This window comes from Nyctereutes procyonoides, unplaced genomic scaffold (genome assembly GCF_905146905.1).
Source record: "Nyctereutes procyonoides isolate TBG_1078 unplaced genomic scaffold, NYPRO_anot_genome, whole genome shotgun sequence".
Lineage (NCBI taxonomy): Eukaryota > Metazoa > Chordata > Mammalia > Carnivora > Canidae > Nyctereutes > Nyctereutes procyonoides.
The window spans coordinates 23,451,899-23,465,247 of NW_026575139.1; the positions used below are offsets into that span (position 1 = coordinate 23,451,899).

Genomic DNA, 13,349 nt, shown 5'->3' on the forward strand with positions numbered 1-13,349 from the left:
TAAATGACCTCTGACTGCTAAGCCTCCAACCTGTTACTTGTTTCTGGGGTAAATATCTACTTCTGTCACCCCATTCTCATTCTTCATGGTTGGCCTGAACATTCTAAATCCTTCTAACTTTGAAAATTCTCTGGTGATAACTTAGGAAAGAACTGAAGGTTTTGTAAGGAACCCAGGTAATAAACCTTATGAAGTCAACCACCTTATTTTGTTGTAAAAGTATGTATTTTTCCTTTCTGCTCAGGAGGTTCTTTTTGCTTCGTTCATTGTTCACTGCTTTTACTGAGGTGGTGAACAAGAGAGACAGTCTCATCCCTATAGGACCTAGTAGCCTAGTTTTACTTCCAGCCACATAGCTTTTCTAGTTACAGAATCTGGATAACAGAGAAAATGAGGCAGGGATAAAGAGAAGCCATGTTCATTCCTAAGACTCAGTTTAATGCTCCTTCCCTCTTAACACATTTCTCTTAAGACCATTTCCAGGTTGGAGAGCTATTTCCTAAGAAGTTAAATAACATCGCACACCTTAGGTCTGAGTACAGAAGGGATATTTGTCTCTCACTACACCCCTTACTAGTAAAGATGTAGGAAAGGAAAAAGAGAAACAGTCAAATTATTACAAAGGACAATAAGACATTTTCCTTCTTTTTGGTTTTAAGTGAACACTACTAATTAGTAGAGTTCACAGCTTGGGAAAAATCTATTTTTCCCTTTGAGGGCTCTGTCTGCCTGGAAGGGACCTTGCAGGACAAAGAGGGAAAGAGACCCAGAAGCCTGGAGACCCAGCTTAATGCTTAGAGCAAGAGGACTTAAAAAGGAGACAGGACATGGAACCTGCCATGCTGTATAGCACATTCCGAACATTAGGACACCCTGTTCAGGAGTGGAGAATAATCCGTGTGGTATTGGAATGGCCCCTTGTGTTATTTTTGGGAGCCTGAGCATGGGAGTATGCACCTGCTGCAGCCCCAGCTCCCTATTCAAGAGGCAGTTCCAATTTCCATTTGTCCCCAAATAATTCCATATCAATAACTACAGACATAAGAAATTAAGGAAAGGGGAAAAAATATGACCTTCCCCTACTCTTCATTTGGCTCCCTTTCTTCCCAGTGTGTTGTGTCTTTAATTTGTGTTCGTTTGCTTCGATGGTATCTGTCTACTTTCACAAGATAGAAATTGAAAAGGGTCAACACGCAAGCAGCTCTCACAAAGGACAGGGAAAGTCAGAGCTTTCCCTTCTCACCAATACACACAGTCCCCCTCCCTTGGAGGTATAACAGGTAGAAGATTTAACAAGATTTTTAAAAACTCTTTGTCAAGAGCAGTATACAGTCATTCCTGTGTTGCAAATCATGTACTGTATGTAGAGGAAGGGGAATCTTTCAATTATTCAGGGGGCCAAAAGGCTAAGTATCAGTTCGGCTGAAATTTCTACCAGGTGAAAACTTCCTTCTCAACAGAGGTAGCAATGGTTATCAGAATCACGTAAGGAGATTTTTACAAAATATGCATGTCCACCAAACTGGGGTGACAGAAGAACCAGTAAGCTTCTACCTGCTGTGTAAATTACTGAGTTTAAAAAAAAAAAAAAAAGCCAAATTCCCAAAGCCAATGAGTTAATAAAAGATCTAAAAATTTAACCTAAAGAATAACAGAATGATTAAATGAAAATTAATTTAAGTAAAAATGCTGTTCCCTAGTATACAAGCAATTACCCTAGAGAAAAGACAGGCTACCCTGGTTCTGTTTCATCTAATCTGGGCCTCGGGAGTTCTTGGGGGCACTCCTCCTTTCACAGGCATAAGTATTTCCCCTAAAAATACCACATCCAGCAGCACTGGCCAAAAAGGACTAATGAGGGGTGGGGGTGAGGGGTCGGGAATGAGCATTAAAAGCAACAGATACAGTCTTTAAAAATCTGACTTCAAAAAAAAAAATCTGACTTCAGGAAAAGTAACTAAATTCATTTCATAAATGTGAAGGTGAATGCTGAAGATTAGCAATTAATTGAAAGAGTATTCTGTGTATCCACACATAAACACAACATTTCTATTTCACTTTTCAGTGCAGGTAACTGAAAGATCAGGTGAGTTGTTAAAACTGCAGTGTTACTTAGGAAACTGGGCAGATCACTATGTCCCTGGGGCAGGAATGTACTTTTAGGGGGAAAAAAATTACTTTGAGAAATACATGCATGTTTAATAGAACCAATGTTGGCAAAAAATAACTGAAGTGGCTGCTTTAGATTCAGAACAAAGATGTTTAGAGTCGCTCCTAAGGAGCGAAAACAGTCTTTATCTGTCAATGGCAAGCCAATTTAAGGAATAGTTCACCTTCAAAAATTCACTCAATTTTAAAATCCATTGAAAAGTTTACTTATTTAACATGGAAAATAAAAATAAAATTTATTATGAAAAGGTATTTATTTGCTGTATTTTTTTCTTAGGCACATACAAACAAGTAATATCGGGAGAAAAAATTATTGATATTTCTAAGGACCAAAGGTCATATATATCATATATTCCAATTATTCTCCTTAATTACTAATCTACTCCCCTCAATTATTGTTAACACAAATTTATGGAGGCCTACCCTATGTAAAGCACTCTGCTGGATGTGGAGAGGGTATACACAAGATGACCGAGCAGAGGGCCCATCCCCCCAGAGCGACACAGTGAGGAAGGTCGATGTGTAAAGAACAGATACAAGACATTGAGCTGTAATCAAAGAACAAAATGCTAAGGTAAAATGAAGGAAAGGAGGATTAAATTTAGGGAAGTAGAGAGGCCCCTTCCTCACATGTGATTTTATCTTTGGGGTTAACTGACATTTATGAAACACTCAGTAAGGGAACTATTTTCTGAGATTTGCACACAGTATAGGGTCTGGGCCTGACATTAGCAGCAGCTAGTGACAGAAAACCACAATTAGAGGACACAGAGGAGGCTTATCTAACAGGAAGAGATTCCAGCAATTCTAATAGTGTTTTCACTCAAACCTAATCCACAAACCTAACCTGCAGCAGTCAGGGCCAAACAGCTCACTAGCACCTGAAAAGTCTCTGCATGCTCCTTCCCTTGGCTGGGCCAAGGTTGGCATATATCTCAGAGTGGTCACATGCCACCCCACAGGAGCAGAAAAGTTCTGCACCGATCGGAAAGTTGGGTCCATTACAGTGGCCGGAGAGGGAAAATGCTTTCATCGCCCCGCTCAGGCAGTACGATGCCAGCCAGCTGAGAGCTGCTGTCAACAAGACCATCCGGTGAAGGACAAAAGATTCAAGAGCTGTACACTCTATGACAGGAAGTTCCAGTAGGACAGGGCAGCCTTGTGGACAATATCACAGCAGAAACATTTCCTCACACATGGCCAAGGCTAAGGCACTGAAGAGGTGGGCAAGGGCTGCTGTGCATCACAGCATCCCCAGCAGATATGGGACTAATAAAAGGTTCTTTCCCCTTAGCCCTGAGGTAAAACCTGAGGCTGTTTACTATGGCACCAAAGGTCAAAATTAATAGCGTGAATTGAGTCTTCTTCTTGCTCTTTGAAACTCCTTGTCAAGTGGCACAGCCAGCTGGGCACACAACTCTGATATGCAGATCATAACGTTTGTGAACAGATAAAATGAATTACAATGAGCACAGGCTATCACATTTCAACTCTCTAATGGGAGGAAGGTTTCTCTTTTTTACTCAAACACTGTCCAAATGCCTCCTCTTATAGTCCATCTGAGGCTATTTATGCACCTCAAGAATCTGTACGACATCTCATTAGCAAATGACTCTGGAAGTCAACCTGAAGTTTATAAAGCTGTAATTATCCTAAGGACATGGTAGGAGTAGTGGCAATGTAACAAAAATGATCATATTAACTACCAGTATGCTAAATGGTAAAATATTTTGTTTTGATCCCCACTAGCCCAATAAAAATGAATATTTCCATTTTCGAGATAAGAAAATTGAGGTACAGGAGGTTAAGTCATTTGCCCAGATAAAAACAAGATTCTTATCCAGGACTGCCTCACACTAATACCCACTAACATGAAATTAAAAACTTAAAGAAGGGATAAATGGAAGTGGTGATACATTACCAAATCACCACCCATGATAGAGGAAAGGTCAGGAAAGTTGGAGAAAACTCAAAATTGCCACAAGACACTCAAAAACCACAACTGGTGACTTGTGCATCATACAGAGATGTAACATTTGATAAGTTCTAGTTATGGTTTTCTACAGCAATCATGGTAAGAAAAGCTATCCTTCACAATCAATAAATCTCTCATTTTAGGAAAAGCTGCCTCCAGCACTAGCTCCTTATTACCATTCTAGAACTGTGTCCTTGACAGCAATACCACTGCCTCTACCAGAACACCAATCACACCATCTGCTGTTTGAGCAGCAGCAATTCCTAACACGGATAACAAGTATCACTACTTTAATACAACATCCCAATACCAGCAACCAAAACAACCAAACCAAAACAGCTGGTTTATGAAGTTCATCCATGTACCCTGCCAACTACCCAAACACCTACCCAGCAAGTGAATCACTATGTGCTGGGCACTGTGCTAGATCCTGACATTCTCTTCTTCACCTCAGAAGTCTTCCAAAGTGAAGATTAGTCCAGCATTCCACCTTCCATAAGGAATCACCACGCAATAACAAATCAAAGAGCTCACGCTGAATATGAAATGAGATTTCCTATTAAGAAAATTACAAAGCACAGTCATAAAATCCTATGCATTTAAGGCAACAGTTCATAACCCCAGCTGTGTATTAGAGTAACCTGGCAACTTTAAAATAATGCCAATGCTCAGGCCTCATCCCAAATCAGTTAAATCAGAATCTCTGGAGTGGGGTTCAGTATGGCTATATTTTTTAAAGCTTTTTAGTGGATTCAAAAGTGCAGTGAGAGTTGAAAAACACCAAATTTAAGTATTTCTAGAGTGGTATTTCTGAAAACCTCGTAGCCCATAAATCTATCAGGTGATACAAAGACCACAAAGACTCCCTTACTGATCCATTGCACCTGCCATCTGGGCTGTATTAAAATAATACATCAATACAGTGTTCTCTTAAAATCACAGTCCCATCATTTCCTTGTTTTTAGCAATGAAATACTAATCAAAAGAGTACCTGAGGTTACCCATGGCCTCCCAGTGGCCCCCAGGCCTCACCCTGAGAACCAGAGCTGAATGGCTCCAGTAGTGAGAGGGTGGTTGAGGGGTCCTCAGCCTCTTGCAGTTGAGTGTTTGGGTGAGGGGAACAGGCAATGTCCAGGCAAGAAGCAGCCTCAGCTCAGTAACCCGACAAGAGGAAACCTTCACAGTTCAGGCATGATTATCAAACTCTTTGTGCTCTTAAAGGAGAGTAATTATAGGCATGTGAAAAAAGGGAAGCACTCCCTGAGGAACTCTTCCTCACATGCTTCCCAAGAGGCACCAGGGCCATTAAAAATTCCATGATGAAGAGGAAAAACAGCCTGGGAACAGCCAGGAGGCAATACAGCAAATTAATACACCAGCCCTCCTCGGGGAAAGCTGTGATAAAACAGGAAACACTTCTCTCTTCGCAAAATAAAATTATACCACTAATGATAACATAGTCACCACACACACACACATACACACACACATCGTTCTAATGATAGGTGTGAAATTCCCAAGGCTGCCCAGACGCTTTGAAAGAAATCTTTTCCTACTACAAATAAAATGGAACAAGAAAAAGACAAAATTTCCATTCGAAACAGTTTTAAATACAGTCATTCACCTGCCTCTTCCCTGCCACCACAGCTCTTTAACATTCCTTGCTAGATGCCAGGCTTTGTTAAATGGTGTCCACTCTGTGCAAAGCCAACCATCCAGCTCTGAAGTCCATCTAATCCTTCAGCCACACCAGAACTAGATGGCTCCTTCTCAACTGACGTCTTGCTGGGCAGGGCCTGCCCAACCCCCTGCCCCTTCAAAGGAGTCAGAGGATACCCTGGGGGCTCAGGGTCTCATCACCCAGGGTTTCTAAAAATTGCTTAGCAGTCACTTCTGCTGACCATTTCCCACAGAGCCATAGCTGCCAAACTATTGACTGTGCTCCCTCATGAGTAAAACATTTCCACAAAAACCCTTTATGTATGTAATAAACATTAATATATATATATATGCTACTGGATTTCTCTATGTACAATTTAAAACAAAACAAGAAACCACATTTTTTAAGGATCAGATAATATATGTAAGTTTAAAAAATGTCTTCCCCTACCCCAAAGAATGCAACCCTCTGTGTATCCATTGCCCTGGGAATGACATCTAGAAGAACAAGGATGAGCTAGAATTGTCTACATTCCCTCATCTTGTTTGCAGCAATGGTCTAAAGCAATAAACAATATTTCCCTAGAGCTGACTGTACCAGAAACAGAGCCTAGACTTCCTTATATTTCCAAGTCTGGCCACAGCACTGTCAGCAGGAGAACGAAGACAATGATGTGGATAATAAGATACATAAAGAAACAAAAAGCTGACACCCACTCCAGCCAGGATGAGGCTTTAAAAGCAAAAGGAAACCTGGTAAAAAGTGTGGATACTGATCTCGGCACAGCATGGCACAACTCTAGGTAACAGAGGTAAATGGAGGGGGGCAAAGAATCCACTTTCTGCATCTGACAGGATATGATGCTATTCATATAATCTTCCCAAAGAGTATACACAGCCATTATTTCATGTGGTATTAAGACAAAAAGCTGGAGGACTGCTTTTCTATGCAATGAAATCTTAGGTCTTTCAAAACAAGTTGAGGATCACCTCCTCTAAGAAAACCTCCCTGAGCCTCTGACTTAGAAGCCTGTCTTTTGTGCTTTGTATCATTCTGGTGCACATTTTTACAAACTTGTCACTCCACACCCCACGCTGTAACTGCTGAATTCCATGCCTGACTTTCTCAAAAGAAACTCCGACGGGTAGTAGCTAAACAAACAGCCTGGCACATGGTATGGAGTCAATAAGTGCGGACTGAGTGAATAATGAACAAGCAGCATGCTACTAACGACAAGGCCTTACAGAAGTAGTTTACGATCATCTCACAAAATTTTCCATGTTCTTAGTAACAACATTTGTGAGGGTCTCTCTTTCAAAAGACTTTCTTCTTTTATATATTACTTCTTCCATAGAAGGGCTGGCAGTTGGCAGTAGTAGTAGTATGAATTTATTATAGTGGAAGTTCTCATTGGATCTGTGAAAAGATAATTTCTTGTGCCTGCACACCAATCTATGAACATATATCCATGTAAGAATGAATTAAGAAGAAAAAAAGAAAAATCCGTATCAGAATCTTGGAAAAAAAATACTCTGTGCTACTAGAAATAATAAAAGTTCTAAGGTTCAGCCTATTAGCTCCTCTTTTGTGCACAATAACCCTGCTAGGAGATGCTACCATTAAAACCACGTTTACTTCCCATGTCATCTAACTCCAGATAATTTATACTGAAGGACACAGGATTCATTCTGCCACACTGGCAAAGGATTCATTCTGACAAATATATACCGAATGTCTAGTAAGTGCCAGACACTGTGTTAAGTGCTAGGGATATTATCAGGAAACAAGATAAAATAAAGTCTTATACTTCGAAGCTTATATACTAGTGAGAGAGACAGGAGAAAAAAGTTGGAGGGGGATGCCCAATGAGCAAATTCATTGTAGACTGTGATAAAGCTTTAGTGGAAAGAAATCGATGAGCAGAGAGCAGTGGAGGTGGCTCCTTTAGATAAGATGGTCTGAGAGGTCCTCACTGAGTTGAGATGAGATGTAGCCAACCATGAGAAGAGGCTTAATACAGGAGTCCAGACAAAGGGAATAAGTGTGAAGATTCAGAGGCAAGAAAGGGTTGCTATTTTTGATGAACAAAATGGAGCTGAGCTCCCTGGCACAGCTGGACCTCTCCCCTAGTGAGGAGAAAGAAGTATAAGAAAGGAGGCTGGACATGCAGGCAGAAGGTAAATTACACAGAGTTTTGCAGGTCATGGCAAGAACCATTTAGCAGAAGAATAGAAAATATAAGTCAGAAGACTTAGGGGTGCTTGGGTGGCTCAGGTGGTTAGGTGTCTGACTCTTGATTTCAGCTCAGGTCTTAATCTCAGGGTTGTAAATTCAAGCTCCGCATTGGGTTTCACACCCAGCAAGGAGCTACTTAAAAAATAAAACAAAAAAGAATCTTTGCTCTAATACAAGACTTAGGTCACAGTTGAGACTTAAACCACATACTAGCCATGTGATCATAGGAAAGTTACTACAACATTCTGCCTCAGTTTCTGTATCTGTAAAACATCTACTGGCCTCTAAAAGTTGTTATAAAGATCAAATTGGATACTATACAGAAATACACTTTATAATTTGAAAAGTGTTATAAAAAAGGAAATGGTATTATCTGAAAGAAAACCACCCCTAGAAGACAATTACCTGGCAGAGCAGTGTGCTGGTGAACATCTTCGGTGAGAAGCATCAGTGAGAACGTCCAAGGAATAAAGGGGAGACAGAGGATTAAACTGCAGGAATAAATGAGATTATTTTAGAAAAGCTTATATGAAAAAAAAAAAACCAAAACACAAAACACCCGATCCTAAAGAGTGACCTGCTGTTTGATTACTTTTTGCCTCTTTGACCATTCACAACCCTTTTACCATACAGTAGACATCATTCACTAAAGTTGCAACCATGAATATAGTATACTGATCCCACACACCTCAAAAAAAAGGCTATTCCTTGGGAAGTAACAATTTTCCAAAAACTTTTAGTACATGACAATTACTTAAATGGCAGGAGATAGTACTTTTTAGGGACGCCTGGGTGGCTCAGCAGTTGGGCGCATCTGCCTTCGGCTCAGGGCATGATCCTGGAATACCAGGATCGAGTCCCACATCAGGCTCCCTGCATGGAGCCTGCTTCTCCCTCTGCCTATGTCTGCCTCTCTCTGTGTCTCTCATGAATAAATAAAATCTTAAAAAAAAAAATGATAGTACTTTCTATTTGACATAACAAGAACTTAGGCTATTGATTATTAGCCCTTATTCCTAAGAAAACTAGTATGAAATTATCTTTTAATTTCCTTATCCTGATCAATGTTTCCAGTAAATAACTGGTTAACACATGCCAGCAGCAGTGTTAGTAGACACAGAACTAGATTAAGAATTAAAATACCTAACATTTAGGATGTGTGGGTGGCTCAGCAGTTAAGCGTCTGCCTTCAGCTCAGGTCATGATTCTGGGTCCCAGGATTGAGTCCCACCTCAGACTCCCTGAGAGAAGCCTCCTTCTCGCTCTGCCTATGTCTCTGCCTCTGTGTCTCTCATGAGTAAATAAATAAATCTTTAAAAAATAAAATACTTAACATATAATTCCAATCTATCCCTGAGTTGCCATACATTAAAAACTACATAATTTTTTTTGAGCTTTACTATCCTCATCTGTATAATGGAAGCACTGCTTATCTGACTTATTTTACAGGACTACTGTGGGGGCTAAGTTAAATACTGTTTTCAGTTTATAATTCCAACTTCTCTTCTGTAAGACTTATCTTAAAAGGTGGTTGTGAGGATCAAACCTGGATACAATATATAAAAATACCTTACCTTCTGTTTTCTACCTTTCTTTGGACTTCTCCCAGAATAAATAATCCTCTCCCCAAATATCAGAACAAAATGTATCTTAAGACCAGAAGAACTCTGAATGATAATTTCAAAAGAATTTACAAAGAAGTATGACTTTTGGCAAATCATTTAAATCTTTTTTGTAAATAACAGATCTGGACTAGGTGATCATCACAGATCTTCTTCTGCCTTTACATCCTCTGATGCAAACACAATTGGTACCCTGGCTTCATGTTCCCCAAGCTGCAGTCTCTCACATACCACCTTCATGACTTTTCCTCCTTTATCTGCTCACCACCTGCACTGTATTTACATATTACTTTTCTTCATACCAATTACTTTTACTCAGCCTTGTCCTCACTGTATTTCCATGGAACAAGATTGATATAATGATTATATTTTTTAAAACAAATTATAACTTAATGTAATAATCATATGTCCAACACCATCTACAATTATCTCTTAAATACACACCAGTTAGGTGTATCACTGCTCTAATTCATTTTGAAATAGTAACTTCAGGAGGAAAGTTCCAAGTCTAAACTGTACATTAATTTAATAAGTTCTAAGTAGTCAAAACACCAAACAAAAACTCTGAGCAACAGGAAGCCTGAGATTTTTACCTATCAGTCTTCATTTATTTTATACCTAATCGACATAAGGTAACCTCTATTCCCACAAAAATCAAAAGCTTCAAACATTAAAGGAACATATTGATAGCTGCTGTCAGTAATTTTTAAATTATGACCCCTACAAAGGCCCAGATTTGCCAGGGGCCCTCTGCTAGGGAGTCCCGAGGGAAGGGACTAAGAGACTAATAAATCCACTCCCAACAGCCCACCCTTTTTCTGCTCCCTGGGTGCAGGCTTCACCACTGTACTTCTCAGCGCAGGATGCTGGTGCTGAACTGAACCACAAGCAAACAAGGTTTATTCTGATTTCTTACTGCAAAGTTCAAAACTAAAATAAAAAAACAGATCCCTATGAGATATACATGACAAGTAATAAATTGAAAAACACAGTGGAAGCTAAAAAGGGGAATTAGCTACAGTTCTTATCAGTGAATATCAGATAATCTTAGACAACAGTCCTCTAAAAAAAAAAAAAATCAGAATAACAGAAGAAACAGGAGCCTTACCTCATGTGCACAAGCAGAAATGTGAGGAAAATCAGAAGCCAATGCTTTATTCTTTCTAAAGGAAAGGAAATCAAATGATAAAATAAAGATGACAAAGAAAAGCGATCTTACCTGATTTCGTTCTCTTTTCCCAGCTGACGGTAACCAGAAACTAAAGACAGGGAGAGAACAGGAAAGAAAACAATAAAAGCAGCGGTTGGCAATTATAGAGGAGGAGAAGAAAACAAGATGCTGGGGTAACCAAGTGAAGACCAAGAAAGAACTGGGGAAAAGGAAGAACTGGAGGAGAAATGGAGAGGGATGGTAAGTGCGCACAAACTTTTTTGTGTGAAAAATAATTCTTCAAAGGAAAAAGCTTTGTAATGAAATATAAAACACTGGACTCTAAAAACAGACCAAGATTACAGTGTAATACCAACATACTCTCAGCTGCGTGGTGACAACAGATTCCCAAATTCAGCGAGAACACAAACCGCATTCACATCTTGCCTATTTTGTAAATGACAAATTTGACCAGGCTAATGAGTATAGGATCATGAAGCATACAGGAGACATCCAACAGCCAATCATGTTAGGGGACAAAGCTGTCACAATAAAGTGAAGAATAATTTTCCTATCACTGCACACAGTTTTCCAGTTGCATGTACCACAGTAGTGAAGACAAAAAGATATTTCTCTAGATAGAGGTCTAAAAATGGGAAAAGCCTATAGGAGAATATAGAGGCAATCACCCGTTTTGAACAAAAAAAAAAAATTTAAGAGACAGAAAAATGAGCTTAAAACAGAATATTCTGTAAAGATGTAAAATTATCAGTTTGCAGATGACATGATACCATACCTAGAAAACCCTAAGGACTCCCATCAAAACAGTGTTAGAACTGATAAACGAAATCAGGAAAGCTGCAGGATAAAAATCAACGTACAGAAACCTGTATTTCTCAACACTAATAATTAACTATCAGAGAAATGAGAAAACAGTCCCATTTACAATGACATCAGAAAGAATAAAATACCCAGGAATAAATTTAACTGAGGAGGTGAAGGAACTGGACACTAAAAACTACAAGATAGGGATGAAAGAAACTGAAGACACAGATATATGGAAAGATATTCCATGCTCATAGCCTGGAAGAACTAACATTGTTAAATTGTCCATACAGGAATTAACATTGTTAAACTGCCCAAAGCAACCTACAGATTCAAATCCCAATAGCATACCTCACAGAACTAGAACAAATAATTCTAAAAATTTGTATGAACTACAAAAGACCCCAATACCCACAGCAATCTTAAGAAAGAAGAACAAAGCTGAGGTATCATGCTCCCTGGTTTCCAATTATACTTCAAAGGTATAGTAACCAAAATACTATGGTATGGACATAAAAACAGACACATAGATTAATGGAACAGAATAAACAGTCTAGAAATAAATCCATGCATATATAGTCTATTAATTTACAACACAGGAGGCAAGAATATACTACAGGGAAAAGACAGTCTCTTCAGTAAACAATTTTGGGAAAACTGGACAGCCACATACAAAAGAAAACTAGATCACTATCTTTCACCACACACAAAAATTAATTCAAAATAAATGATTAAGGACTTCAATATAGAATCTGAAAGTATAACATTCCTAGAAGAACACATAGGTAGTAAGCTCCTTGACATGGGTCTCTTTTGATTTTTTTTTATCTGACTCCAAAGGCAAGGGAAACAAAAATAAATAAATAAATGGGACATCAGACTAAAAAGCTTCTATGAGCAAAGGAAATCCTCAATAAAACAAAATGGAAACCTCCTGAATGGGAGAAGATATTGCATATCATATCAGATAGAGGATTAACATCCCAAATATATAAAGAATTCATATAACTCAACAACAAACCCCCCCCCCAAAATTAAAAGATGGGCGGGCAGAGGTTGTGAAGAACATCTCCCCAAAGACATACAGGCCTACAGGCACTATAGGCACTATTGAAAGATGCTCAACATCAATGAGATATCACTTCACACTTGTTAGAATGGCTATTTCCAACAAAACAATAACAAGTGTTGGTAAGGATGAGAAGAAAAGGGAATCTTTGTATATCGTTGGTGGGAATGTAAATTGGTGCAGCCACTCTGGAAAACAGTATGGAGATTCCTCAAAAAATTAAAAATAGATCTACCATGTGATCCAGATATTCCATGTCTGAATATTTATCCAAGAAATATGGAGACACTAACTGGAAAAGATATATACACCTCTATGTTCACTGAAGCATTATTTACAATGGCCAAGATATGGAAACAACAAAGTGTCCACCAGTGGATAAAAAACATGTAGTGTATACATAAATATACATACACACAATGGAATACTACTCAGTCATAAAAAAAAGAAGGAAATCTTGCCATTTGTGACAACATGGATGAACCCTGAGGGTTTAGGTTAAATGAATAAATCAGAGAGAGAAGACAAATACTGTATGATATCATTTATATGTGGGATCTAAAAACAAATGAAAAGAATAAAACAAAACACATAGGGAATGGATTGGTAGTTATCAGAGTGGAAGGGGGTTGAGGGGTGGTTGA

The 13,349-nt window shown here is 38.9% G+C and overlaps 1 protein-coding gene across 3 annotated transcripts in view; it reads right to left on the reverse strand.

Annotated features, from left to right (window-relative positions):
- GPATCH2L (G-patch domain containing 2 like) overlaps positions 1 to 13,349 on the reverse strand; it is a 55,543-nt gene that overhangs the window by 14,595 nt on the left and 27,599 nt on the right. For 2 of the 3 annotated variants that reach the window (XM_055303728.1, XM_055303727.1), the window contains exons 7-8: positions 10,770 to 10,824; positions 8,445 to 8,530 (exon numbers count right to left, since the gene is read on the reverse strand). In XM_055303728.1, the coding sequence (XP_055159703.1) occupies positions 8,445 to 8,530; positions 10,770 to 10,824 (141 nt within the window). Of the gene's footprint in view, positions 1 to 8,444; positions 8,531 to 10,769; positions 10,825 to 10,880; positions 10,921 to 13,349 lie in introns of all 3 variants that reach the window. The other variant, XM_055303729.1, reaches the window with a different exon arrangement.